Raw genomic sequence first — 27,567 nt, 5'->3', positions numbered from 1 at the left:
GAAATTCTTCTGATAAAAATTTAACAATTTATCATTTTCGATTTTTCTTTTTGTTCATATATTGAGGCACGGTTAGAAAAGTTGGAGCTGAAGCATGTTTAGGTTTTTTATTTTCAATTATCATATCTCTTTTTACTAAATTTTCATATTAATCGTTTGTTAATTTCAGGCGAATTTTATGTTGCTCCTCGTGAATCGTCAACTCTGCTTGTTGGTGTTGGCCCAAAAGAAGAACGGCCAGAACCACGCTATCAGTCAAGCTTCTATCGAAGCACGGCGCAAATAGCTACAAGCCCACGAAATCTAGGGCCTGTTGATGTGACTGTTACCGGAGTCAGTGATGTCGTTGATTCGTCGAGCTTTGATGTCAAGACGACAAGCAAGACATCAACTATATCGAGGTCAACGTCGTCATCAAAGAGCGTCTCGTCTACAAGGACAACTTCAACCGGTCTAGCAGGAAGGAATACTACGAAAGTCGGTTTTAGGAGAGATGCCTCTGATTCAAAAACCATGTACAGTGGGCCTGGAGAAACTGTTGAAGTGCAATTACAAGGGTCAGAAAGAAAGTGAGTTCATAATTTCAAAATTAGTGGATAATAATTGAAAGGATTGTTATGAGAGGATCAGTAATAAAAACCAATGCGATACTTATTACATAACTATGGTTAATCCTGGATTGTTTCCAAAACATTCCCTATAGTACTCGGACATTTTTGTAAGACTTATTTATATTTAGGAAGAAATAAAACCCAGTCATTCTCAGAACTACCTTTTATTCCTTGTGCATCTTTTTAAGATGTAGAGATTTATACTATGTGCATTTTTACAATAGGGTTGAATACAAGGATGCAGAAGAGCCCATAGAAACGGCTAAGGGGTATTCATCTCACCAAACTCTCCAAGAGGGAGACGATGACCTAAAGAGAATAATCGAAGAATCAAGAAACAGAAGGAAGAGGATGAAGGAAGAAATGTTCTCGAGCTCATAGTGACTTTCAAACTTTTATAGAGTATTAACCAATTATTATTGTTATGAATAGTTAATAGTATTTCACCTAGTAGCTGTAGTTATATTCACTGCTTGGGTGACATGATTAAACATATGTCGAGACCCCTACCTTTCAGGTATTTTATTTTGTATTGATAGCTATAGCTTCATAGTGTTACGCAATGTTTGACGTTAGCAAAACCGCTTAGGCCATGTGTTAGTAAACGCCTTCCTTCTACAGGATCCTGTTGATTCATTCAAAGAGGAAAATTGTATAAATTTCATTATAGAGTTGGTATTTCAACCAAAATAAAGCCCGAGCCCCTACAAAGTTTCTCTCCAGTCCAAATGAACTCAAGCCTACAAATTTTATTTTTCCACTAAGTTCTAGATAAAATTTGCGAGACTTCCATTTTCGATATCTCTTTAGATTTTTCTGCAAAAGCCTCTATAGATTTTTTCTGAAATATATAATGCCGAGTCGTTAAAAGCAAAGTCAATCACATTTCACATGTTTTCAATCTTTGTCATCAAAGCAGGTCACTATTTGTTATCGTTAATTCTGGTTTTTCCACTATTTATATCAACTGTTTTGTAGCATTTTATACATCATTTATTTATCAGTATGTTTTACCGTTATTTAAACGCAAATAAGCTAGAATAGTTGTCTAAGATTTTGCATATTAATGTTGCTGTTATACCAGTAGTTGTATGTGTTGCAGAATAGCAAAAAGATTCTGTTTTAGCACTTCAAATTGTTTTTCTGTTTATTTGATAACTTTGACCAAAGTACCTTGAGTGAGTTGCTCTTAAACACAAATTATAAATAATCTCCCTTAATTATCAACAAATTTCCTAAGCTTTAATTTCTTTCAACATTAACCATTAGAAAAATTTGACTTTCATTCAAGAACTAAATTCATTTCTTTTTCAATCTAATAATGTAGAACAAAAGTAATCTGTTTTTGTAAGAAAAAGTTTCAAAAAAATTTGCCGTTTTTGTAACCCTGTAGCTTTACTTTTTTGTCGAAAATAGGCACATCTAAAAAATGCTACTTTTTGAAAGGAAGACTTGTATTCAAAATTAAAGCCAGTTCATGACTGTTCTTAGACTGTAGAAACAAATTCTTCTATTTTTTGAGGGATAATTTTACAGAAAAAAATTCACCGTTTTTGTAAGCCTATAGCCTTACTTTTTTGTCGAAAAAAGACCCAACTAGAAAATGCTGTTTCTTTGAAAGTATTACTTGTATTCAAGAGTTAAAGCCAATTGATGATTATTCTTAGACTGTAGAAACGAAATATTCCATTTTTTAAGGAAAAATTTTACCGATTAAAATTGATCATTTTTGTAAGCCTATAGCCTTACCTTTTGGTCGAAAAAAAACCCATCCGAGAAAATGCTGTTTCTTTGAAAGAATTACTTGAATGCAAGAATTAAAGCCAATTCATGATTATTCTTCGACTGTAGAGACGTTTTATTCTATTTTCTTGCGGAAAACTTTTACCGATAATAATTGCCCATTTTGGTAAGCCTTACTTTTTTGTCGAAAAAAGACCCAACTAAAAAATGCAGTTTCTTTGAAAGAATTACTTGTATGCTAGAATTAAAGCCACTTCATGACTATTTTTAAACTGAAGAGACAAGATATTCTATTTCCTTGAGGTAAAATTTTACCGATAAAAATAGACCTCTTTTGTAAGCCTATAGCCTTACTTTTTTGTCGAAAAAAGAACCAACTAAAAAATGCTGTTTCTTTGAAAGTATTACTTGTATTCAAGAATTAAAGCCAGTTTATGCTTGTTCTTAGACTGTAGCAACAAATTATTCTATTTTTGAAGAAAAAATTTACCGATAAAAATTGACCATTTTTGTAAGCCTATAGCCTTACTTTTTTATCGAAAAAAGACCCATCTAAAAAATGCTGTTTCTTTGAAAGTATTACTTGTATGCAAGAGTTAAAGCCAATTGATGATTATTCTTAGACTGTAGAAACAAAATATTCCATTTTTTAAGGAAAAATTTTACCGATTAAAATTGACCATTTTTGTAAGCCTATAGCCTTACCTTTTGGTCGAAAAAAAACCCATCCGAGAAAATGCTGTTTCTTTGAAAGAATTACTTGAATGCAAGAATTAAAGCCAATTCATGATTATTCTTCCACTGTAGAGACATTTTAATCTATTTTCTTGCGGAAAACTTTTACCGATAATAATTGCCCATTTTGGTAAGCCTTACTTTTTTGTCGAAAAAAGACCCAACTAAAAAATGCAGTTTCTTTGAAAGAATTACTTGTATGCTAGAATTAAAGCCACTTCATGACTATTTTTAAACTGAAGAGACAAGATATTCTATTTCCTTGAGGTAAAATTTTACCGATAAAAATAGACCTCTTTTGTAAGCCTATAGCCTTACTTTTTTGTCGAAAAAAGAACCAATTAAAAAATGCTGTTTCTTTGAAAGTATTACTTGTATTCAAGAATTAAAGCCAGTTTATGCTTGTTCTTAGACTGTAGCAACAAATTATTCTATTTTTGAAGAAAAAATTTACCGATAAAAATTGACCATTTTTGTAAGCCTATAGCCTTACTTTTTTATCGAAAAAAGACCCATCTAAAAAATGCTGTTTCTTTGAAAGTATTACTTGTATGCAAGAGTTAAAGCCAGTTCATGACTGTTCTTCGACTGTAGAAACAAATTATTCTATTTTTTGAGGAAACATTTTACTGATAAAAATTGACCATTTTTGTAAGCCTATAGTCTTACCTTTTGATCGAAGAAAGACCCATCTCAAAAAATGCTGTTTCTTTGAAAGTATGACTTGTATTCAAGAATTAAAACCAGTTTATGCTTGTTCTTAGACTGTAGCAACAAATTGTTCTCTTTTTTCAGGAAGAATTTTACTGATAAAAATTGACCATTTTTGTAAGCCTATATCCTTACTTTTTGGTCGAAGAAAGACCCATCTCAAAAAATGCTGTTTCTTTGAAAGTATTAATTGTATGCAAGAGTTAATGCCAGTTTATGCTTGTTCTTAGACTGTAGCAACAAATTATTCTATTTTTGAAGAAAAAATTTACCGATAAAAATTGACCATTTTTGTAAGCTTATAGCCTTACTTTTTTATCGAAAAAAGACCCATCTAAAAAATGCTGTTTCTTTGAAAGTATTACTTGTATGCAAGAGTTAAAGCCAGTTCATGACTGTTCTTCGACTGTAGAAACAAATTATTCTATTTTTTGAGGAAACATTTTACTGATAAAAATTGACCATTTTTGTAAGCCTATAGTCTTACCTTTTGATCGAAGAAAGACCCATCTCAAAAAATGCTGTTTCTTTGAAAGTATGACTTGTATTCAAGAATTAAGGCCAGTTTATGCTTGTTCTTAGACTGTAGCAACAAATTATTCTCTTTTTTCAGGAAGAATTTTACTGATAAAAATTGACCATTTTTGTAAGCCTATAGTCTTACCTTATAGTCGAAAAAAGACCCATCTGAAAAATGCTGTTTCTTTGAAAGTATTAATTGTATGCAAGAGTTACAGCCAGTTCATGACTGTTCTTCGACTGTAGAAACAAATTATTCTCTTTTTTCAGGAAGAATTTTACTGATAAAAATTGACCATTTTTGTAAGCCTATAGTCTTACCTTATAGTCGAAAAAAGACCCATCTGAAAAATGCTGTTTCTTTGAAAGTATTAATTGTATGCAAGAGTTACAGCCAGTTCATGACTGTTCTTAGACTGTAGAAACAAATTATTCTCTTTTTCAGAAAGAATTTTACAGATAGAAATTGACCATTTTTGTAAGCCTATATTCTTACCTTTTGTCGAAAAAAGACCCAACTAAAAAACGCTGTTTCTTTGAAAGGATAACTTGTATTCAAGAATTAAAGCCAATTCATGACTATTTTTTGTTTGAAGAGACAAGATATTCTATTACCTTGAGGTAAAATTTTACCGATAAAAATAGACCTCTTTTGTAAGCCTATAGCCTTACTTTTTGGTTGAAGAAAGACCCATCTCAAAAAATGCTGTTTCTTTGAAAGTATTAATTGTATGCAAGAGTTAATGTCAGTTCATGACTGTTCTTAGACTGTAGAAACAAATTATTCTCTTTTTTCAGGAAGAATTTTACTGATAAAAATTGACCATTTTTGTAAGCCTATAGTCTTACCTTATAGTCGAAAAAAGACCCATCTGAAAAATGCTGTTTCTTTGAAAGTATGACTTGTATTCAAGAATTAAAGCCAGTTTATGCTTGTTCTTAGACTGTAGCAACAAATTATTCTATTTTTTGAAGAAAAAATTTACCGATAAAAATTGACCATTTTTGTAAGCCTATAGCCTTACTTTTTTATCGAAAAAAGACCCATCTAAAAAATGCTGTTTCTTTGAAAGAATTACTTGTATGCAAGAGTTAAAGCCAGTTCATGACTGTTCTTCGACTGTAGAAACAAATTATTCTATTTTTTGAAGAAAAAATTTACCGATAAAAATTGACCATTTTTGTAAGCCTATAGCCTTACTTTTTTATCGAAAAAAGACCCATCTAAAAAATGCTATTTCTTTGAAAGAATTACTTGTATGCAAGAGTTAAAGCCAGTTCATGACTGTTCTTCGACTGTAGAAACAAATTATTCTATATTTTGAGGAAACATTTTACTGATAAAAATTGACCATTTTTGTAAGCCTATAGTCTTACCTTTTGATCGAAGAAAGACCCATCTCAAAAAATGCTGTTTCTTTGAAAGTATCAATTCTAAGCAAGAGTTAAAGCCAGTTCATGACTGTTCTTAGACTGTAGAAACAAATTATTCTCTTTTTTCAGGAAGAATTTTACTGATAAAAATTGACCATTTTTGTAAGCCTATAGTCTTACCTTATAGTCGAAAAAAGACCCATCTCAAAAATGCTGTTTCTTTGAAAGTATTAATTGTATGCAAAAGTTACAGCCAGTTCATGACTCTTCTTAGACTGTAGAAACAAATTATTCTCTTTTTTCAGGAAGAATTTTACTGATAAAAATCGACCATTTTTGTAAGCCTATAGTCTTACCTTTTAGTCGAAAAAAGACCCATCTGAAAAATGCTGTTTCTTTGAAAGTATTAATTGTATGCAAGAGTTAAAGCAAGTTCATGACTGTTCTTAGACTGTAGAAACAAATTATTCTCTTTTTTTCAGGAAGAATTTTACTGATAAAAATTGACCATTTTTGTAAGCCTATAGTCTTACCTTATAGTCGAAAAAAGACCCATCTGAAAAATGCTGTTTCTTTGAAAGTATTAATTGTATGCAAGAGTTAATGCCAGTTCATGACTGCTCTTAGACTGTAGAAACAAATTATTCTCTTTTTTCAGGAAGAATTTTACTGATAAAGATTTACCATTCTTGTAAGCCTATAGTCTTACCTTATAGTCGAAAAAAGACCCATCTGAAAAATGCTGTTTCTTTGAAAGTATTAATTGTATGCAAGAGTTAAAGCAAGTTTATGCTTGTTCTTAGACTGTAGAAACAAATTATTCTACTTTTTGAAGAAAAAATTTACCGATAAAAATTGACCATATTTGTAAGTCTATAGTCTTACCTTTTGGTCGTAGAAAGACCCATCTCAAAAAATGCTGTTTCTTTGAAAGTATTAATTGTATGCAAGAGTTAAAGCCAGTTCATGACTGTTCTTAGACTGTAGAAACAAATTATTCTCTTTCTTCAGGAAGAATTTTACTGATAAAGATTTACCATTTTTGTAAGCCTATAGTCTTACCTTATAGTCGAAAAAAGACCCATCTGAAAAATGCTGTTTCTTTGAAAGTATGACTTGTATTTAAGAATCAAAACCACTTCATGACTATTTTTAGACTGAAGAGAAAAGATATTCTATTTCCTTGAGGTAAAATTTTTTCGATAAAAATAGACCTCTTTTCTAAGCCTATAGCCTTACCTTTTGGTCGAAAAAAGACCCAACTAAAAAATGCTGTTTCTTTGAAAGTATTACTTGTATTCAAGAATTAAAGTCAGTTTATGCTTGTTCTTAGACTGGAGCAACAAATTATTCTATTTTTTGAAGAAAAAATTTACCGATAAAAACTGACCATTTTTGTAAGCCTATAGCCTTACCTTTTGGTCGAAAAAAGACCCAACTAAAAAATGCTGTTTCTTTGAAAGTATTACTTGTAATCAAGAATTAAAGTCAGTTTATGCTTGTTCTTAGACTGGAGCAACAAATTATTCTATTTTTTGAAGAAAAAATTTACCGATAAAAACTGACCATTTTTGTAAGCCTATAGCCTTACTTTTTTGTCGAAAAAAGACCCATCTAAAAAATGCTGTTTCTTTGAAAGTATTACTTGTATTCAAGAATTAAAGCCAGTTTATGCTTGTTCTTAGACTGTAGCAACAAATTATTCTATTTTTTGAAGAAAAAATTTACCGATAAAAATTGACCATTTTTGTAAGCCTATAGCCTTACTTTTTTATCGAAAAAAGACCCATCTGAAAAATGCTGTTTCTTTGAAAGTATTACTGGTATTCAAGAATTAAAGCAAGTTTATGCTTGTTCTTAGACTGTAGAAACAAATTATTCTACTTTTTGAAGAAAAAATTTACCGATAAAAACTGACCATTTTTGTAAGCCTATAGTCTTACCTTTTGGTCGAAAAAAGACCCAACTAAAAAATGCTGTTTCTTTGAAAGTATTACTTGTATTCAAGAATTAAAGTCAGTTTATGCTTGTTCTTAGACTGGAGCAACAAATTATTCTATTTTTTGAAGAAAAAATTTACCGATAAAAACTGACCATTTTTGTAAGCCTATAGCCTTACTTTTTTGTCGAAAAAAGACCCATCTAAAAAATGCTGTTTCTTTGAAAGTATTACTTGTATTCAAGAATTAAAGCCAGTTTATGCTTGTTCTTAGACTGTAGCAACAAATTATTCTATTTTTTGAAGAAAAAATTTACCGATAAAAATTGACCATTTTTGTAAGCCTATAGCCTTACTTTTTTATCGAAAAAAGACCCATCTGAAAAATGCTGTTTCTTTGAAAGTATTACTGGTATTCAAGAATTAAAGCAAGTTTATGCTTGTTCTTAGACTGTAGAAACAAATTATTCTACTTTTTGAAGAAAAAATTTACCGATAAAAATTGACCATATTTGTAAGTCTATAGCCTTACCTTTTGGTCGAAGAAAGACCCATCTCAAAAAATGCTGTTTCTTTGAAAGTATTAATTGTATGCAAGAGTTAAAGCCAGTTCATGACTGTTCTTAGACTGTAGAAACAAATTATTCTCTTTTTTCAGGAAGAATTTTACTGATAAAAATTGACCCTTTTTGTAAGCCTATAGTCTTACCTTATAGTCGAAAAAAGACCCATCTGAAAAATGCTGTTTCTTTGAAAGTATGACTTGTATTTAAGAATCAAAGCCACTTCATGACTATTTTTAGACTGAAGAGAAAAGATATCCTATTTCCTTGAGGTAAAATTTTTTCGATAAAAATAGACCTCTTTTGTAAGCCTATAGCCTTACCTTTTGGTCGAAAAAAGACCCAACTAAAAAATGCTGTTTCTTTGAAAGTATTACTTGTATGCAAGAGTTAAAGCCAGTTCTTGACTGTTCTTCGACTGTAGAAACAAATTATTCTATTTTTTGAAGAAATATTTTACTGATAAAAAGTGACCATTTTTGTAAGCCTATAGTCTTACCATTTGATCGAAGAAAGACCCATCTCAAAAAATGCTGTTTCTTTGAAAGTATTAATTCTAAGCAAGAGTTAAAGCCAGTTCATGACTGTTCTTAGACTGTAGAAACAAATTATTCTCTTTTTTCAAGAAGAATTTTACTGATAAAAATTGACCATTTTTGTAAGCCTATAGTCTTACCTTATAGTCGAAAAAAGACCCATCTGAAAAATGCTGTTTCTTTGAAAGTATTAATTGTATGCAAGAGTTACAGCCAGTTCATGACTGTTCTTAGACTGTAGAAACAAATTATTCTCTTTTTTCAGGAAGAATTTTACTGATAAAAATTGACCATTTTTGTAAGCCTATAGTCTTACCTTATAGTCGAAAAAAGACCCATCTGAAAAATGCTGTTTCTTTGAAAGTATTAATTGTATGCAAGAGTTAAAGCAAGTTCATGACTGTTCTTAGACTGTAGAAACAAATTATTCTATTTTTTGAAGAAAAAATTTACCGATAAAAATTGACCATTTTTGTAAGCCTATAGCCTTACTTTTTTATCGAAAAAAGACCCATCTAAAAAATGCTGTTTCTTTGAAAGTATTACTGGTATTCAAGAATTAAAGCAAGTTTATGCTTGTTCTTAGACTGTAGAAACAAATTATTCTACTTTTTGAAGAAAAAATTTACCGATAAAAATTGACCATATTTGTAAGTCTATAGTCTTACCTTTTGGTCGTAGAAAGACCCATCTCAAAAAATGCTGTTTCTTTGAAAGTATTAATTGTATGCAAGAGTTAAAGCCAGTTCATGACTGTTCTTAGACTGTAGAAACAAATTATTCTCTTTTTTCAGGAAGAATTTTACTGATAAAAATTGACCATATTTGTAAGTCTATAGCCTTACCTTTTGGTCGAAGAAAGACCCATCTCAAAAAATGCTGTTTCTTTGAAAGTATTAATTGTATGAAAGAGTTAAAGCCAGTTCATGACTGTTCTTAGACTGTAGAAACAAATTATTCTCTTTTTTCAGGAAGAATTTTACTGATAAAAATTGACCCTTTTTGTAAGCCTATAGTCTTACCTTATAGTCGAAAAAAGACCCATCTGAAAAATGCTGTTTCTTTGAAAGTATGACTTGTATTTAAGAATCAAAGCCACTTCATGACTATTTTTAGACTGAAGAGAAAAGATATCCTATTTCCTTGAGGTAAAATTTTTTCGATAAAAATAGACCTCTTTTGTAAGCCTATAGCCTTACCTTTTGGTCGAAAAAAGACCCAACTAAAAAATGCTGTTTCTTTGAAAGTATTACTTGTATGCAAGAGTTAAAGCCAGTTCTTGACTGTTCTTCGACTGTAGAAACAAATTATTCTATTTTTTGAAGAAATATTTTACTGATAAAAAGTGACCATTTTTGTAAGCCTATAGTCTTACCATTTGATCGAAGAAAGACCCATCTCAAAAAATGCTGTTTCTTTGAAAGTATTAATTCTAAGCAAGAGTTAAAGCCAGTTCATGACTGTTCTTAGACTGTAGAAACAAATTATTCTCTTTTTTCAAGAAGAATTTTACTGATAAAAATTGACCATTTTTGTAAGCCTATAGTCTTACCTTATAGTCGAAAAAAGACCCATCTGAAAAATGCTGTTTCTTTGAAAGTATTAATTGTATGCAAGAGTTACAGCCAGTTCATGACTGTTCTTAGACTGTAGAAACAAATTATTCTCTTTTTTCAGGAAGAATTTTACTGATAAAAATTGACCATTTTTGTAAGCCTATAGTCTTACCTTATAGTCGAAAAAAGACCCATCTGAAAAATGCTGTTTCTTTGAAAGTATTAATTGTATGCAAGAGTTAAAGCAAGTTCATGACTGTTCTTAGACTGTAGAAACAAATTATTCTATTTTTTGAAGAAAAAATTTACCGATAAAAATTGACCATTTTTGTAAGCCTATAGCCTTACTTTTTTATCGAAAAAAGACCCATCTAAAAAATGCTGTTTCTTTGAAAGTATTACTGGTATTCAAGAATTAAAGCAAGTTTATGCTTGTTCTTAGACTGTAGAAACAAATTATTCTACTTTTTGAAGAAAAAATTTACCGATAAAAATTGACCATATTTGTAAGTCTATAGTCTTACCTTTTGGTCGTAGAAAGACCCATCTCAAAAAATGCTGTTTCTTTGAAAGTATTAATTGTATGCAAGAGTTAAAGCCAGTTCATGACTGTTCTTAGACTGTAGAAACAAATTATTCTCTTTTTTCAGGAAGAATTTTACTGATAAAAATTGACCCTTTTTGTAAGCCTATAGTCTTACCTTATAGTCGAAAAAAGACCCATCTGAAAAATGCTGTTTCTTTGAAAGTATGACTTGTATTTAAGAATCAAAACCACTTCATGACTATTTTAGACTGAAGAGAAAAGATATTCTATTTCCTTGAGGTAAAATTTTTTCGATAAAAATAGACCTCTTTTGTAAGCCTATAGCCTTACCTTTTGGTCGAAAAAAGACCCAACTAAAAAATGCTGTTTCTTTGAAAGTATTACTTGTATGCAAGAGTTAAAGCCAGTTCTTGACTGTTCTTCGACTGTAGAAACAAATTATTCTATTTTTTGAAGAAAAATTTTACTGATAAAAAGTGACCATTTTTGTAAGCCTATAGTCTTACTTTTTAGTCGAAAAAAGACCCATCTGAAAAATGCTGTTTCTTTGAAAGTATGACTTCTATTCAAGAATCAAAGCCACTTCATGACTATTTTTAGACTGAAGAGAAAAGATATTCTATTGCCTTGAGGTAAAATTTTTTCGATAAAAATAGACCTCTTTTGTAAGCCTATAGCCTTACCTTTTGGTCGAAAAAAGACCCAACTAAAAAATGCTGTTTCTTTGAAAGTATTACTTGTATTCAAGAATTAAAGCCAGTTTATGCTTGTTCTTAAACTGTAGCAACAAATTATTCTATTTTTTGAAGAAAAAATTTACCGATAAAAATTGACCATTTTTGTAAGCCTATAGCCTTACTTTTTTATCGAAAAAAGACCCATCTGAAAAATGCTGTGTCTTTGAAAGTATGACTTGTATTCAAGAATTAAAGCTAGTTCATTACTGAATTTTTTTAGCCCCAGGAGAAAGAAAGAGAATAGATTCTTCAAAAAGGTTACAATGGAGTTGAGTATGCAAGCGTGATAGTTGATTAGAAATTGTTCCTGCACGTGAAATTGTGTGAGTTTAAATAGTCTGTATTGAAAGTTTAAGTTCACGCATCAATAGCTGATTCTCGAATAAGACGTCTTTGTGCATGTAAAAATTTCGCCATGTCTTCAATAACAGAGTCGAGGAAATCTTCGCAGTCCATTTACCGTTCCCGCTCAAGAAGTTCACCTGTCTTCTGCAGTTCGACCTCTCATATTAGCAACAGTGACAAAGACAGCAAGACCAAAAGTTATTTTGCCAAGTTACGGATGTATTCTGATAAAAAATTTACTTCGATGAAACAAGAGATGTTTTTTGAAATAGAAGAGAGCGCTTCAAAAAAGAGAAAGCTCGAACATGAAGTCGAATTTAAATTCATGTCTAACAAGACGCAACTTCAGTTTAACTCCTCGCTGGTTGAAGATTTAGGTTCTGTGGTGAAGATGTTAGAGAATGGGAAGACAAGAAGGTCAAAAAAGAAGATTTTATCCATTAGAGATTCGCTCAAGAAGCGAAACAAATGAAGTCGTATTGCTGATCGCTCACCAGGAGGGTGGGGCTTTGTAAGCGAATATTTGTCTGATGAGCTCGCAAGCGATAGCGAAGACGAAAACTCAGGGCAGCAGAGAATCATGCCCTAGCAAAGAGCAAGACAGCAAGTAGATTTCGTAAGCGAAGCCAAACGTCAACAACATTAAATACCTGGAACCAGCCTTTTCGTGGCCAGTCCTTCAACAGCGATAGATTCCTTGGAAAATTCTTCTTTGAGAGTGATGATACGACGACAAACAGCAGATTTCAGAAAGAAGGCCAAGCCTACAGACATCTGTCTCGGATGCGGGAGTCGAAGGCAATGGCGAAGAAACTGCCTAAATGGAGATCCAGGCGCTTTTAGCAGGGCAAAAAATCAGCTTAAACCAAGATAAGTATGACTTTCATTTCACCTTGATCAGTTTTCTTAATATGATAAAAATACATGGATTAATGAGGAAACAATTTCAGTTAAGGGAAGATTGAAAGAGAGAATTTCATTCTGGGAGACGATATATATAGGTAGAACAATTTTAGGAATCATTTCACAAGATTAAAAAATTCCTTTCGTTGAGACATCGATCCACGAATTTTCCAAAACAACAAAACCGCCTTGCTTCATGCAGATTTTGTAGAAAAAAGCATCAATGATCTTGTAGAAACTGGTGCCATTAAAGAATATGACTGAATACCTCTCGTAGTTAGCCCGTTATCTGTTTCTACAAATGCGAGTTGTAAAAAATAACTTATTCTCGACTTGAATTATGTCAACTCTCATCTGTACAAAGATTCAATTCGATTTGACGACTTTAAAAACTATCTGGTTTCTGATAGTTTTTGTTTTAAATTCGATTTGAAAAGTGAATATCATCATATTTTTAACGCTCATCAAACGTTCTGGGGTTTTCTTTGATTAAAGATAGAAAAAGTAAATATTTTTTGCCATTTGGCCTTTCAACGGCCCCCTACATTTTCATAACAATTTTGAGACCATGTTTCTTTTTGGCATTCTCGTGGAATTACGTTAATTTTTTATTTAGATGATGGTATAGGTATTGAATCCTCGTATGAAAAAGCCGCAGGGGACCAGTTAAGATGCTAACATAGCTAGGTATAGCAGTTGATTTCAACAAAATTTACTTTTCATTCCGAATGAAAGGATAATGTCAATTCTTTCTCTTGCGGAGAATTTGCTAGAATGCCCATACACATCAGCCAGAGTTTTGGCAAGGTTTGTGCGAAAAGTCATGTTGTGGGTAACATAGTTCGTCTTTTAAGGCAAGATGTTTGTATAAAATGGTTGACGGAAGGCCATCTTGGGATGCAAAATTGAATCTATTTTACTTCTCTGAGGCTAGAGGTTAAATCTTATCATAGCCTATTCCAAGGGAAATAAGCTGCGGGGGCAAAACTTTGTTTATTTTAGGAGAAGGACAATAATCTATTGTTTAAAACAATAGAAAGTCATTGGGACTGCAGGGGCAATTGCCCCCTAATTAGTATGTTAAATAAGGCCCTGAATCTTATTTTAGTATAGAAACTTACGAGTTTTGAATAAGAGATCGCTGAAACCGGTTGAACATCCCCCAAGTTTTTTGTTTACAGATGCAAGTTCTACTTGTTTAGGAGCAATTATATCAGGATCTCTAAATTGCTATAAAAGCTTTTTTCGGCAAGAAAGGGCAAAAAGCTCTACCTGGCGCGAAATGGGAGCAATCAATGATGCGCTGGCCTCATTCGTCAAACAAATTATGAATAAAAGTGTACTATGTCATACAGATAATTACGCAGCGTCGAGAATTGTTTCTATTGGAGGAAACAACCTAGAATACAAGATATGGCTCTTGCTTTATTTGATTTTTGTAGCATAAATAGCATCAATTTAAAAGTTGTCTGGATACCTAGAGAAATAAATGTTGCAGCAGACAAGCTCTCTAAATATGTTGATGTTCACGACTGGCAACTTTCTCTGAATTTCTTTGCGCTCATCACTGAAAAATGGGGCCCATTTACTATACATAGATTTGTAGACATGAGAATACAAAACTCAAAAGATTTTATTCGAAATATGCCTATCCAAATAAAGAAGCATGTGATGCCTTTTCACAGAATTGGGAACGCGAAAATAATTTTTTGTACCACCAATTAGCGAGTTACCCAAAGTAATAGAACGCCTCAAGGCTAGTTGTGTGAGAAGTGTTCTTCTTATGCCATATTGGACATCGTTGGTTTTTTGGGAATTTATAGTCAATCAAGTAGGGGTTTTTGACAAATTTGTCTCTGACCATATATATATTCATAAAAAATGGTCATGATTGTTTAAGTGAAGTCATTTGGTCTCTCTCATTTTTGACCCCAAAATATTTTAGAGGTTCTTTAGTTGCATTAAAAATTCGTTAGTTTTTTTGTTCTGATTTAAAAAGAAAAGAGGGCTGCAGATATATGTAAGTGAAGTACGCTGCGGGGGAGAATAGTGGGCTGAAAGTATTCATAAGTAGTTGATTGCCATCTATTTGGAGAGGGCTGCATTTGCACACAGTGACGTGAAGTTTGCTAAACTTTCATTGTTGTGTTGATTAAAACCTAATTTTCTTCCACTTCTGTGTTTACTTTTGAATCAATAAAGAATTCAATTAAATGTGGTGTGGATGACCAACATCTTTTATCTTAGCAGAAAAAATACCAGAAACTCTTATACAATCAAGATCACCCAATACTGTCAAGAACTATTTTTCATCGTTTAAAAAATGGCATTTGTGGACAGAAAAATTTTTTAAAAAAGTCTTTGCCTTCAAAAGGTTTCTACGTAGCTCTATTTTTGGTAAATTTGATTCAAAATGGAGACAGTTATTGAAAGCATTTTCTATGCTATAAAATATTTCCATAGCCTTGGTAGTTGGAAGGACTCCTGCGAATCTCAACTTTGTGTGAACATGTTTGAAGTTGCTAAGCACATCTGTTCAAAATCAGCAAGCAAGAAGCAACCCCTTTTAGTGGATGATTTGCAAAAAATATTCGATTTGATGGAAATAAGCTGTATATTGCCAAGACAAGACCAATCCTTTGTCCAGTGTCCATATGTCAATGCGAGCACAAGTAAAGTCAATTCTTCTGAAAACCGGCAATAAAAATGTCTCAGAGTTTTCATTGCATAGTCTGCGATCTGGTGGTGCCTCTGCGACAGCGAATAATTGGGTTAGAGACCGACTATTTAAGAGGCATGGCCGATGAAAATCTGCAATAATTAAGGACGGATATGTTAAGGACAAAGTTCATTCTCTTTTGTCTTTTGGTAAAAGTTGACCTTAAGGCAAAGCACCAAAGAAAACATGGATCCTAAGTTTCTGCCAGATGATGAAAAAATCCCAGAAAACGTGAACTAGGATGGATTTGTGAAAAATGCGAAATGTTGAAAGCTATTGGGGATGGGAAAATGAATTTAGGTCTTTGATGCTCGGCCCCCTTGTTACGGTTGCAAAATGCCAAACTGATTATTACTACTGTACGAAAGACTCTTATGAGTAAATGTAATTAGCTACTAAATAAAAGTTGTTATTTTCGGCTGAATGAAATGAATTAGAAAAAAACTGTTCTTAGATTGTGGAGACAAATTATTTTATTTTTTGAGGAAAAATTTTACCGTTAAAAATTGACCATTTTTTTAAGCCTATAGCCTTAAATTTTTGTAGAAAGAAGACTCAACTAAAAAGTGCTGTTACTTTGTAAATATATCGTTCATTCAAAAATTAAAGCTTAATCTAGACTTTTCTAGTAATGTATGGGCAATTTTCGTTTTTCTTAGAAAAAAACATTTTCCAAAAAACTTGACCATTCTCGTGAGCCTATAACCTTGCTTTTTGCGGAAAAAGGATCCATCTAAAATAGCGCTGTTTCTTTAATAATCTGACTTTTACTCGTGAATTAAAGTCAATTCTTGACTATTCTAGTAACGTAGAGACAAAATAACGCTGTTTCTCTAATAACATGATATATCGCTTTTTTATTTAGGGGTTGTGGGACATTGATGACTGGTTGGTCAAAACAAAGAACCGATGAAACTCTTTCTGGAGTATTCATACCCTGCGCAGTGTTATAGTATCATGCTATTTCTCAAGAATCTATATATGTGGAAAATAATGCCTCCTTCGAAGCAGTTGGTAACGACGAGCAATATATGTGAAAAGAGAGTTCCTTTTTCCGATGCCAATAAAAGAGCTGGGTTTGGCGGTGAAAAAACATCGTTGCGTTGCAAAGCGTTCATATATACACAAAAAACACGATACACGATTAAACTTGCTTTACAGAACAGATTGATAAGAATACTTTTTTTATGGATTCGTGAAGGCCAATGACCTTTAAAGAAAAAGAAAAAGGCAAAATCTCGTCTTGCTATTACAACAGCGTGTGAAGGTCCACGATGCATGCCAGCCTTATATTACAACAGCTATTACAACAGCGTGTGAAGGTCCACGATGCATGCCAGGAGATAGCCTTATATTTAATTTGCAATTTGATTAACCTTTCTCCAATATTCAAATGCATGAAAGCTGGAACTGTCATCATCGTGGTTTTATTGGGTTTAGGAGTGTTCTCTTCTCAAATCCCCCAGTTCCCAAATAACAAACTTGGCGACTTTATTGTTTGGCCTCTTTGGCTAACTATGTCGAGCATCTACGTGCCTTTCACTTTAATGCAATGTACGAAACAGGGTATAAGCTGATACAGTCCCAGTATTCATTGTTTGTAGTTTAAGTATATCACGGCAACAACACTTTAATAATAAGAAGAATATAAAAAAATCTTCAACTCTCTCTGAAGTAAACATCGTATAGCGGCCTCAACAGACAACCTCCAGGGATAAAAAGTGGAATACTACAAATCGCATGCCTTTGGGGTTTTAATGAAGTACCGAAAAGGTCAAACTGCCATAAATTTATGAACACAAACAACTAAAACGCGTATGAATAGATTCTACAAAAAATCACCAAAATTTCTAATCGTTTTCATCGCCAGGCATGGCATGGTCGCCATAATCTTCTAAGTTTGATAAAAAGATACAAAATGTTATCCTTTTGGCTATACTCGCTGTGTTATCATGAACGAACAAAATCTAAGAACAGATAAATTTCCCCACAAGATGCTATTGTGTAGACAGAAGGATCTTGTTTTTATCCTTGTGCTACATCCATTGTAGTCCTTTTCCAATAGGCAAGCGGCACTATTGGACAAACTTTACAGTCTTATGCTCCCATATATACATATACAATTTTGGGGTTTTCCATCAATATTTTTTCATATCATTCTTTGAAGAGTGCCAGATGAAAAGCGGTAGTATAAAATAAAGTATTCGAAAACATATCTGCCGTAGCTTGTATGATTGAATATTGATTAATTTAGGGTCAATCAAAATTACTAATATAAATTTGCGATATTCCACCTTTTCCCTCCAATTGTTGGATCTTAACTTATGCTAATTAAGTAAATATTAAAAATAACCTCAAAATATGAGCTTGTAGCGTCCGAGTTATCTAAACTCGCGAAATCTTAACAGACAAACATTGCATCACCAATTTCTCACATTCGTCATCTCTTCTTGGCTGGAATAGAAAATAGAAAGACAATAAGAATTCCAAGCATGACTAGTGAAAAATTCAACAGCAAACCAACCAACTGGTCATAAAAGATAAGGTAACCAGTAAAACTTTCATCCTTTTCGGAATAATGGAAACGGTCACGTTTAGCAGCTTGCCAGCAGGGATATTAAATGATGACGTCATTAGGTAACTTGAGAATTTTTGAATTTAGCATTTCTAAACGACTACAGCATTTCTAAATTTGCATAATCATTTAACCACAAAAAAATACAATAAAATCTTCTCAATCTGTCCCTGTTAAATGTGTTTTAAACTGGTTGATATACTGCCAGTGGAAGAGCTGATTTTCACTAATGGTTTACTTGAAAATGGCTTCGAAAAAGCAAACATTTCACAACATACTATTTAAAGCAAACAAATTCAAACGTATTCGCTGTCAAAATTTAAAGTACCAAGATTTGTTTAAACAATAGCCTATAGTGTATTTTGTAGCATAGTTTAATTCATTGTTCGAATTACACATTAGAATACACATGATTAATGAACTTCAGAAAAGATCACCAACAGCTGAAAAGTAAAGACGTTTACCTGCATGATCATTTCCTACACCATTTGTATTATTAGCTACTTTCGGATCAAATGATACCACTTCATTGTAAATCAGTTCTGCAATAAAACAACGTCTTTAAGAGATCTTTTAATTATGTTGATATGAACAAGGATTTGGAAAAGGAGCATAGATGAAAGTTTAAGCTTCCAAACATGACAAGTATGGGAAAAGTTATTGTCACGCTGACCAAATAAACAAAGTAGGCCACTTCATAGCAAAGTCTAGTCACTGCAGGAAAACATCGCAGTTAACTATACCAAAGGAGTTTGCTCGGTTTTTGTCTCATTTCAACATATAATTGATAAACGTACTTAGAACCAGATGTGGCCTCCTGCTGACTCAAATCTTCGCAAAACCTTTGAAATTGCTCAATTACAGAACAAATTGTGGCCGTTTCATTATAAAAACACGTTTCGTACAGTAAAATATTCAAACTGTTTCACTATAGTAAGACATTCCCATAATTTCACTTAAGTAAAACATCGCAGCTGCTTCAGAACACAAAAACATCGTAGATGTTTTACTAAAGAAAAACATTGTGATAAAACAAAACTAAACTGTTTTGTCAAAACTGTTTCCAAACAATCAAACTGTTTCGATACAGTAAAATCTCGAACTGTTTCACTTAAGTTTAACATCGAACTGTTTCGCTATAGAACAAAATCTAAATTGTTTAGAAAAGTAAAACACTGGAAGTATTTCACTACCGTAAAACATGAAACTGTTCAAATACAATAGAATGTCTAGCTATTACACTAAAATAAAATGCCTGTTTGTTTCAATACATGACATCGTAATTGTTCCACACTTTAAAACATCACAAATGTTACATTATAGCAATACATCGCTAAATGAAAAGAGGGTATGCTAGTCTTAACAATTAGCACAACTGGAATAACTAAACGGTTTAGACAAAGCAAATAGCAAATGACATTATTCTCACGCTAAGCTTTGTATGTTTAATGTGCTACAAAATCCGATTTCGACTTACTTTTCCATTCGCTTATTGAGTGTTCAGCTTGGTCCACAGAATGATCGTACTGAGTTGGTGCAGGCTGTTGAAAGAAAGCAGAATTTAAATACTTCAAAGAACCAAACAAATTATAAATTGCAAATCAGCAATTTCGAACGAAGTACTGGCGGTATTTAGCAGGACAAGTGTTGCCAAAGTAAATAAAACGCACTGCCAAAAACCAGCGAAAGAGAATCAAAAATGCATGTTGACGCAAAAATAACCAGCTTATGTTAAACAAAACAATATGTTTTAATCAAACGCGAACCTGTACAGATTGTGCGAAAGAACAAAGTAGACGACCACTCTAAAACTGCATGACCTTTTTCCAATGACACTAACTGAATATCTCAGGAAAAAAACACTCAAATAAAACAATAAAAACTTTACTGAACAGTGATTAAATGATCGACTGATACAAAGGCAAATATAAGATAGAGAAGGGACATTAAACTTACTGCTTCAACTTCACTGGCATCATACCAAACATGGACGTAGGGATGTTTGAGAGCTTCAGTGACACTACAGCGCTTTAGGGGATCAACGACAAGCATTTTGGACAACAGTGACCGCGCATGATTTGCTATTAAAATACAAAAAAAGTTTGAAAAATTTATAAGCAGATAGGAGTGATTTTGAAAATTCTTAATCAGATTCTTAAGAATAGCCGTTCACAGCAACAGGCCAGCCAATAATTATCGATCAGTGAAATTTTGAAAACAAAAAAGACATAAATGGGAAAATGCAATTGCTGATGAATTTTGAGAAAGTGATGAATCAACTGACATAAGAAAAAAGACGGCAAAACGTGCAATGTACGTATATAACAAATATTTAAAAATTGAATATAAAAAAATAAACTTTTACCTTTTGATTTGTTACCAGAGGGGAAAAGATCGTCTGGAAACAGCTCACTGATTGAATAGCCCTTGTGTTTTGGACGATTACTGCAGTATGTCCTTACCTTTAAAAACAGAAACCGCAAATCAGATTCAAACAAAGATGCAAAGAAAATAAAAAAGTAATTTTGATTGTGATACAGACGGATATGAAATATCTTTAGGTAGAAATTGTTAACCCGTTACATCAATTGTTAGTAGCCTCGTATTGAGTAGGAGGTTACTTGGAAGTAGGCCTAAGTGCTAGAAGTGTGTGTCTTTCATTATTGCGTTATCTTTTCAGAAATAATGTTTTACAATCGTCTGTGTTCAAGAACTCGGAAACAAAAATTACTACATGATTGCTAAACTGTATGAGATAATGATGCAACCAACAGGCTGTAATTAACAACATGTAAACAAGGCTTTAGTAAACAGCATGTAACAATACTGGTAAAGAAAACAACAACAATAGGTAAAAAAATTAGTTAGTATAAAAAAGCAAAGTATTGTTATCTGAATAAAGGATTATTTTTCAGTCTATATTTTACTATTTGCAAAGCCTAGCATGTTTTGTAAAAGTTAAATATTTATTGCAGTAGTGTAGTGCTGATGACAAAGAATGCCTGACACTACTCACTCATTCTTTCATTAAACATAACATCAAAGAATCAAAAACTGAATCTATTAAGCCCAAAAGGGAAAGAAAAAAAGTAGAGTCTTTATGAGGGTTACAATAGAGTAGCGTATGCAAGCTCCATAGTGATTTCAAGTTGTTCTTGCGTGTAAAGTTGTGTTAGTATAAAGCCTGTATTGAAATTCACACGTTGATAGCTTTCTTGCAAATAAAAAACTTCTCCTATTATCCTTTTGGTCGAATAAAATGAATTAGAAAATAACCATAAATATACTAACTGATGGTTGAAGACGATCGAGGAAGGTGGAGCTTGGTGTGCCTAGCAACTCTGTTACTTTATTCCACTGATCAATATCTATACTTCTCATTAAGGAGGTTTAAAAAAGATTGCAAGAAGTGACCAATATTAATCATTTAACAGAATATAAGACTACTTCAATAATATCAAATCAAGGCAGTCAAAATTCTGGTTAATCAGCCTTTTTTATGTTTAAGAGCAATAATTCACAATGATTTAGCACTTTCAATCCTGTTCGAGAAAGAAGTCTTTATTGCTTAGAAATTGGTTAGATAAACCAGTTTGGCATAGGTTTGCCATAAAAAGGATACGATCAGATCCAGGGAACATCACCGATCCACGGATCATCTCCCCAAATATACAGCCTATAGACCAGACATCAACGTTTTCTGAATACCCCATGCCAAGAATAATCTCAGGTGCCCTGTAATACCTAGTAACCACATAGGGTGTCATGGTGAATGCTGAGCCAGCTGTTCTTGCAAGGCCAAAGTCTAAAATCTAGAATAAATAAAAATTACAACATTAATACCAAATGCCCTATAAAAATTGAGCTTTGACACTTTGACAAATTTTGAGACAAAATAATTCTTCTATGAGAAAATTCTTTATGCAATCTTTCTCTTTTTCAACAAGAAAATGAATGCCATGTTCTTTAAAGAAATGCTACCCTAATGTGGTTCCCTGTACAATGCCGAGTGAAATGAAAAAAAAACTTTCTACCTACAATTGTAGATTCTGAAGCAATTCTATAGGAAGATGTATTTCTTAACGTTCTGATGGTGCACCTACCTTCAAACTACAGTCAGACTTCACAACAATGTTGCTTGGTTTTAAATCCTAGAAAACCAACAATAGTAAAACACAATTAACTCTACTTTTAAAAAAACTTATTTTAAGAGTCAAAAAGACCCTCTCAAATATGCTTGAAGAACAAGTTCCCTTTAAAACTCACATGTATCATAAAATCTACCAGCTATAGTTCCAGTTATTGACAATTTATGCCCAAAACTACATCGATTGATAGCCTGCAATCAATGGAGTATGAAATTTGCAATTTGATTTTTTTAGCACTTACCCTATGAATAATTCCAGCTGAGTGAAGATGCTGCAAGAAGAAGTACATGAATATCAATACTTGACAGGACACCTTTTTATTTAAAAAAAGCAAGCTTCAACTACTGGCAGACACTTCACTGTTCTTTGGGGGCAAAAGAGACATACAAGTCTGTTACATAGAAATTTTCTGCAGCCATGCCCTCAACAAATCTTCTGAAATTGCTAAAAATCAACCAACTCTGCCCCTAGAAGAGCATTTTTCAAGCAATTGTCTGTCTGGAAAAAGCAACATTGTTTCTGGGAAGTTAAAAGGTTTTTGAAAAATATTTTGGGTTAAATTCTCATGAGTATCTAATTTTAAAATGACAACAGAAAGCAGCACTTAGACTGTTTTCATTTTGATCATTTTATAAAGTGCATTTTCAATTTATCAGATTTATGTCATAGTAGGGTACATATAGGCAAAAATGAATAAAGTTTGAGTGGATTATGTGTGGTGTGAATGGGGCCTTATCCTAGCCTAGAAACACTAAGACACTTTCTATTTATCAAGCAAATTAAGAAAAAGATAACCATCATTGAAAAAGAATCTTTCAGGAGAATTATTGGGGGCAGCAGCCCAGAACTGGACAGTCCCAAAATAGTTATCAAACCAGTTCTAAAATAGTTTGATTCCCTTGTAGCCAATGTAAAACCAAAAATAATTAAGTTGTGAATTGTCAAAGCTTAATGGTGCCATTAGCAAACAACTGAGATAACATTAGCAAACACTAGAGTGTATTCAAATTTTGTCTACTTAAAGCAAATAATAAAATGATACTTTCGTGGTGCAGATTTTACAAATGGCTTTGGAAAAAGCAAACAAATTGAAAGCTTTTGTTCAAAATCTTGGCTATACAGAATCTTTTTCAGCTTTAGGCCCTGGGGTATCTTCTCCCTGACCAACCAAAGTAGGCCTACTTACAAATATAATTTACTTACAGTTTATTACACACTCCTTGAATATAAAGAAATGAACAAAAACATCTCCTGCCATTTATAGACATAGATGACTTATAGTAAAGTCATAGAAACTTGCCATACAACTTCAAATTAGTAAATAGAAATAAGGTTGGATAGCTTATACAAGAAAACCAAACAAGTCATGTCCAAAACAGGTAACATAATAAAAATAATAATGAGATATTTTGAGCAAACAACCTTGATCCCACAAAGCATTTGGTACAAGAGATAGGAAAGGCGCTCATGATCAAGATCCATCTGAACTACTTGGCACAGATTGGCATCCATCAGTTCCATCACAAGATAGCTGAAAAGATTGTCATAATGTTATGAAACATCTATACTTACTTCATGCTAAATGTGAAACACATCTTTAGCATCACTGATATATCAGTAAATTCTCATCAAACAGCTTTTTGAAACATCTCAATCATCAAGTTGTCTTTTTTTACTCAAGCTGGCTCATTGTTTCAAAGCAGCAACAAAGACAAATGTAAAGTTGGAAACCAAATATTTCAACACCCATTACTTGGAAATTTATACAAGTGTCAAAAACATTCTATGTAAATGAAATACCAAGGATAACTTACAATGTGAAACCAAAGCAGTAGAAGTTACAATATGTTCTAGACTAAAATTTGTAAACAGGATTTGTAAAAGTTGCTTAAAAATACTTACAGATCTTGAAATTCCTCAAGACTTTTGTCTGGAGTAAATACATTCAATAAGCCAATAATCTGCAAAAACACGATGTTTCAAAATTTAAAAATGCACAAACTGATGCCTTATTCTCTTTAATCAGACAAGCATTATAAATTCTTTATGGCACTACACCTAAAATAACACACAGTTTATTTAAGTGGCAGCAAATATGGAACAAAGTATTTGATTTAGCTAAATCAAATGTCACATTACAGACCTTGAAGCAGACTCTACAAAATAGAAAGGAAAGGATATCATATTCTATTTCTCCTTTTCTCCATAGAGTCTACCTACAGAATAAGTTACCCCTGACCATATAAAACTCAACAATGTTTGCCTTTCAACAAAAAACAGTAGGAACAAACTTGCATATCCTGATTATAAGAATGATGTCCTTACCATTTTGAAAAGAAACTTCATGTTTCCAAAAATTGAATTTAACTGTTTTAAAAGCTGTTTCATTCTTTCATAAGCTTGGTTTAATTAGAAACTATGGCTTTCCTTTTATGTACACCCGTCCATCTTAACCAGATAAAAATATGTCAATATAACTCATAGCAAGCCTTTCTCACTCAATAGACATCTGCCTCAAGATGCATGGGATCATTGCAGTAAGTTAATGGAATGATGGTTGCAACAAATATCATATCTAGGAAAATAAAGGCATGTGCTAAGGCATAGGAGAATGGTAACACACCATGCCCAGTGTGACTGTGTAAAATATATTCAATTGAAAGGACAGTCCCTTGGCTTTGAAAATAAAGAAATTTTTGGGTTGACTTTGAAAAATTGAAGGGAAGAAAGTCTCCAAATTGAGAAAAGTGCAGATTTTTGAAATTTTAGGCCAGAAGGCAAAAGATAGGAAGGTATCTTCCTGCAAAAGTTTCTCCTTTCAAGTACTAAAATAGCAAACTGAATTTTTAAACTCAAAAAAGAATTGCCATGTTAGATATTTATCAGATTTCGCTAGATATCAAGCGTAGATAAAAAGTGCAATAGACTTAATATGCAGCTGTCGAATTACTAGATTATTTCTTAGAATTAGAGAAATGATTAAATACAAGGATTGCTTATTCAGGTTCTAGTTTCTTACAAGACAACCCAAACTTACATTCTTGTGATTTGTTATTTTCAAAAGAACAAGTTCACGATATGCTCGTTTTGCATGTGTTACATTCTGAAAAGGCCTGCTCAGTTTCTTGATTGCAACCTTCTGCTTCAGCACTGTGTCTGTGGCAGAGCTAAATGATAAAAATGTTGTTATCACAGGCCTAGCCTGCAGCATATTTTAAAGCATATATTAAAAATATGAATGAGAAAGATGACCCTGAACAGTGATGACATAAGATCCCTGTAAAAAAAGATTTTGACCAGAACTAAGTTGCAACCAACCTCTACAATCCAGATTGCAATCAAAATATTTTTGAAATTAGTAAACATATTTTGTTGTAAAAATATCAGTAACAAAAAAAACTGGTATTGCATTGCATTGCTGCTTTGGACTAGTGCAATACCTATCAAAAAGTTAAAAGCGAAAAATATCAATTTGGAATACAAGAAATCAAACTTTTGTTGCTTACAATTTTTGACGAGAAGTGTAAAATCTCTGATAACAAAGGAGGTTTTGCCAACAAAATAAACATTTCAGGGAAGAATAATCTGCCCGGCCTTAACTTGCTTACATGGCAAGGCATTGACCTTTTTCGAATGACATAAAAAAGCTTACTCCCGTTACCTAATTTTTCTCATTTTAAGTCAAATGCATAAGAACTGAAGAGTGGACACTTAATACAGGCGGTGTTTGATACCGTGCTATGCGCTCTCGCGAACAAATAATTTGGAAGGCCAGCTATTCTTCTCTCGCTTCCATCACCCAAACCTCGATGATTATCCTTACTAAACGATTACATCAAACATAACAAAGCCAAAACCAAAAAAAAATCAGTCGCCGGAAAGGTTGGACGCACGGGAGCTTCGAATTTTTTTCACAAGAGGACGTTACAAAGTTGTTCTTACCAAACCATTCCTTGGGCTCCAGACCCAATTGGATGCAAATCTTGATATCGCTCTTGGATTACAAATGTTGTATCGCCTATTTGAACTCTGTGATACATCTCGGAATATCTCTGCACTTCCTCGTTAACCAACTTTTTACATATTAATCGTTTCCAAGGAGCGATCAACGGAATAAGGCAGCAGACAAAAAGCATCAATCTAGGACCGGCCTAATTGAACTATTTTGAGAGAAATGAAGACAATACCACCAATCATGGCTAGAAACACTGTTGTGAAGAGATCTACGACATTTAGTGTATTTAAAAATTTAGTTTGGCATTCCTGCATCAGATTCCCGACATTTTTTACAGCAGAACGGAAGTCAAGTTCCGATAATGTCTCTGGGCATGCTCGTTACATGGCAAAACATCCGCTGTGCAACTATGAAAATCGAGCAAATAGTGAATGAATTGGATTGGAAATAAATGTAATTGCTAAACATCATTAATCCAATTTTACCCTAACTAATAAATTTAAACACCTTATAACATAAAGCAAGCAGCAAATCAAAATGGTTTTTGGTTGAGATATTAATCCTTTCATGAATTCAAAATCTTCATTAACATTTAATGGGCGCATAACAATAGGACAAAACAAATTAACACTCTTTTCGTTCATAAGCGACACAACAAATCTACTATCCAAAGTTAGGCCAACTCATCTGAGAGAAAGTATACACTAGTTTATAATATCAAAGGTAATAAAAACCTTGTTTTTAACAGAAACCCGGCCATTAAAAGAAATTCTATGCTTATTTTGTTGGAGCACCATCATGAAAAATCTATGGCCTCAAAAGCCCTATTTCTTGACTTCGATTACTTTGCATAGTTTAAATGAGAAATGAACAAAATCAACAGAGAACAGTCTCTATGGAAATTACAGTGAACGATTTCTTAAAAAGGAACGAATAGGTAAGCCTTGTTAGGCCTAAACGAATATACTTGATGAGGAAATGCCATTACCTGTTATGTACCTGCAGAAAACCCTTGCCTTCCAAAACCTGGCCACGACATTAACGTTTTGACAAAGCAGTTAGTGAAGCGTATAACTTCATGGTACACAATTTGCATATGACAAATTCTTGCTCTTTCAATATTTCTAGAAATACAGTAGAAGAGGAATTTTCATTTCTTGAAACCATTAGCTGGGTATTTGAAAGCAAGTCAAGCTAAATCAAACCAGAATCATTCTTCTTGGATCAACTAGCTTGTTCCTAATTTCAGAAGCAGTGCATGAGATTGGAAGCTAGACGGGGCTTTAGCTTCCCTAGAGTAGAAGCAATGGTAGAAATTAACGACCAATCGGCAACAAATATTTTGAAAAAC

At 32.8% G+C, this 27,567-nt stretch overlaps 2 protein-coding genes and 1 pseudogene across 3 annotated transcripts in view; 2 read left to right on the top strand and 1 right to left on the bottom strand.

Annotated features, from left to right (window-relative positions):
* Positions 1 to 1,746, top strand: part of LOC135689900 (uncharacterized) — a 31,692-nt gene extending 29,946 nt beyond the window's left edge. For both annotated transcript variants that reach the window (XM_089108639.1, XM_065207262.2), the window contains 2 exons: positions 170 to 569; positions 836 to 1,746. In XM_089108639.1, the coding sequence (XP_088964765.1) occupies positions 170 to 569; positions 836 to 992 (557 nt within the window). In that variant the 3' untranslated portion in view covers positions 993 to 1,746. The remainder of the gene's footprint in view (positions 1 to 169; positions 570 to 835) is intronic.
* A 9,986-nt stretch (positions 1,747 to 11,732) lies between these two features.
* LOC148960218 (uncharacterized) lies at positions 11,733 to 17,245 on the top strand (annotated as a pseudogene).
* LOC135689946 (stress-activated protein kinase JNK) lies at positions 16,637 to 26,586 on the bottom strand. Its single transcript, XM_065207315.2, has 13 exons — positions 26,204 to 26,586; positions 25,299 to 25,428; positions 24,164 to 24,222; positions 23,684 to 23,792; positions 22,503 to 22,532; positions 22,217 to 22,264; positions 21,736 to 21,925; positions 21,405 to 21,481; positions 20,479 to 20,575; positions 20,070 to 20,194; positions 19,591 to 19,654; positions 18,578 to 18,655; positions 16,637 to 17,992 (listed from the first exon to the last, which is right to left on the bottom strand). The coding sequence occupies exons 1-13, from the start codon at positions 26,395 to 26,397 to the stop codon at positions 17,979 to 17,981; spliced, it is 1,215 nt and encodes a 404-aa protein (XP_065063387.1). The 5' UTR covers positions 26,398 to 26,586; the 3' UTR covers positions 16,637 to 17,978.
* Between the last annotated feature and the right edge of the window lie 981 nt (positions 26,587 to 27,567).

This window comes from Rhopilema esculentum, chromosome 5, assembly GCF_057945365.1.
Source record: "Rhopilema esculentum isolate cy_ngs chromosome 5, ASM5794536v1, whole genome shotgun sequence".
Lineage (NCBI taxonomy): Eukaryota > Metazoa > Cnidaria > Scyphozoa > Rhizostomeae > Rhizostomatidae > Rhopilema > Rhopilema esculentum.
The sequence above is the reverse complement of the archived record's forward strand: the minus strand, read 5'-3'. Positions and strand labels throughout refer to the sequence as shown.

What these genes read in the sequence shown, in the direction of transcription:
- LOC135689946 (XM_065207315.2), bottom strand. Translation starts at nt 26,397, where the DNA reads ATGCTTTTTGTCTGCTGCCTTATTCCGTTGATCGCTCCTTGGAAACGA. An exon ending in GGAGCCCAAGGAATGGTTTG is followed by an intron (nt 25,429 to 26,203) that starts GTAAGAACAACT and finishes TTTATCATTTAG; the next exon opens with CTCTGCCACAGACACAGTGC. An exon ending in GATGTTCCCTGGATCTGATC is followed by an intron (nt 21,482 to 21,735) that starts GTATCCTTTTTA and finishes TGAGAAGTATAG; the next exon opens with ATATTGATCAGTGGAATAAA.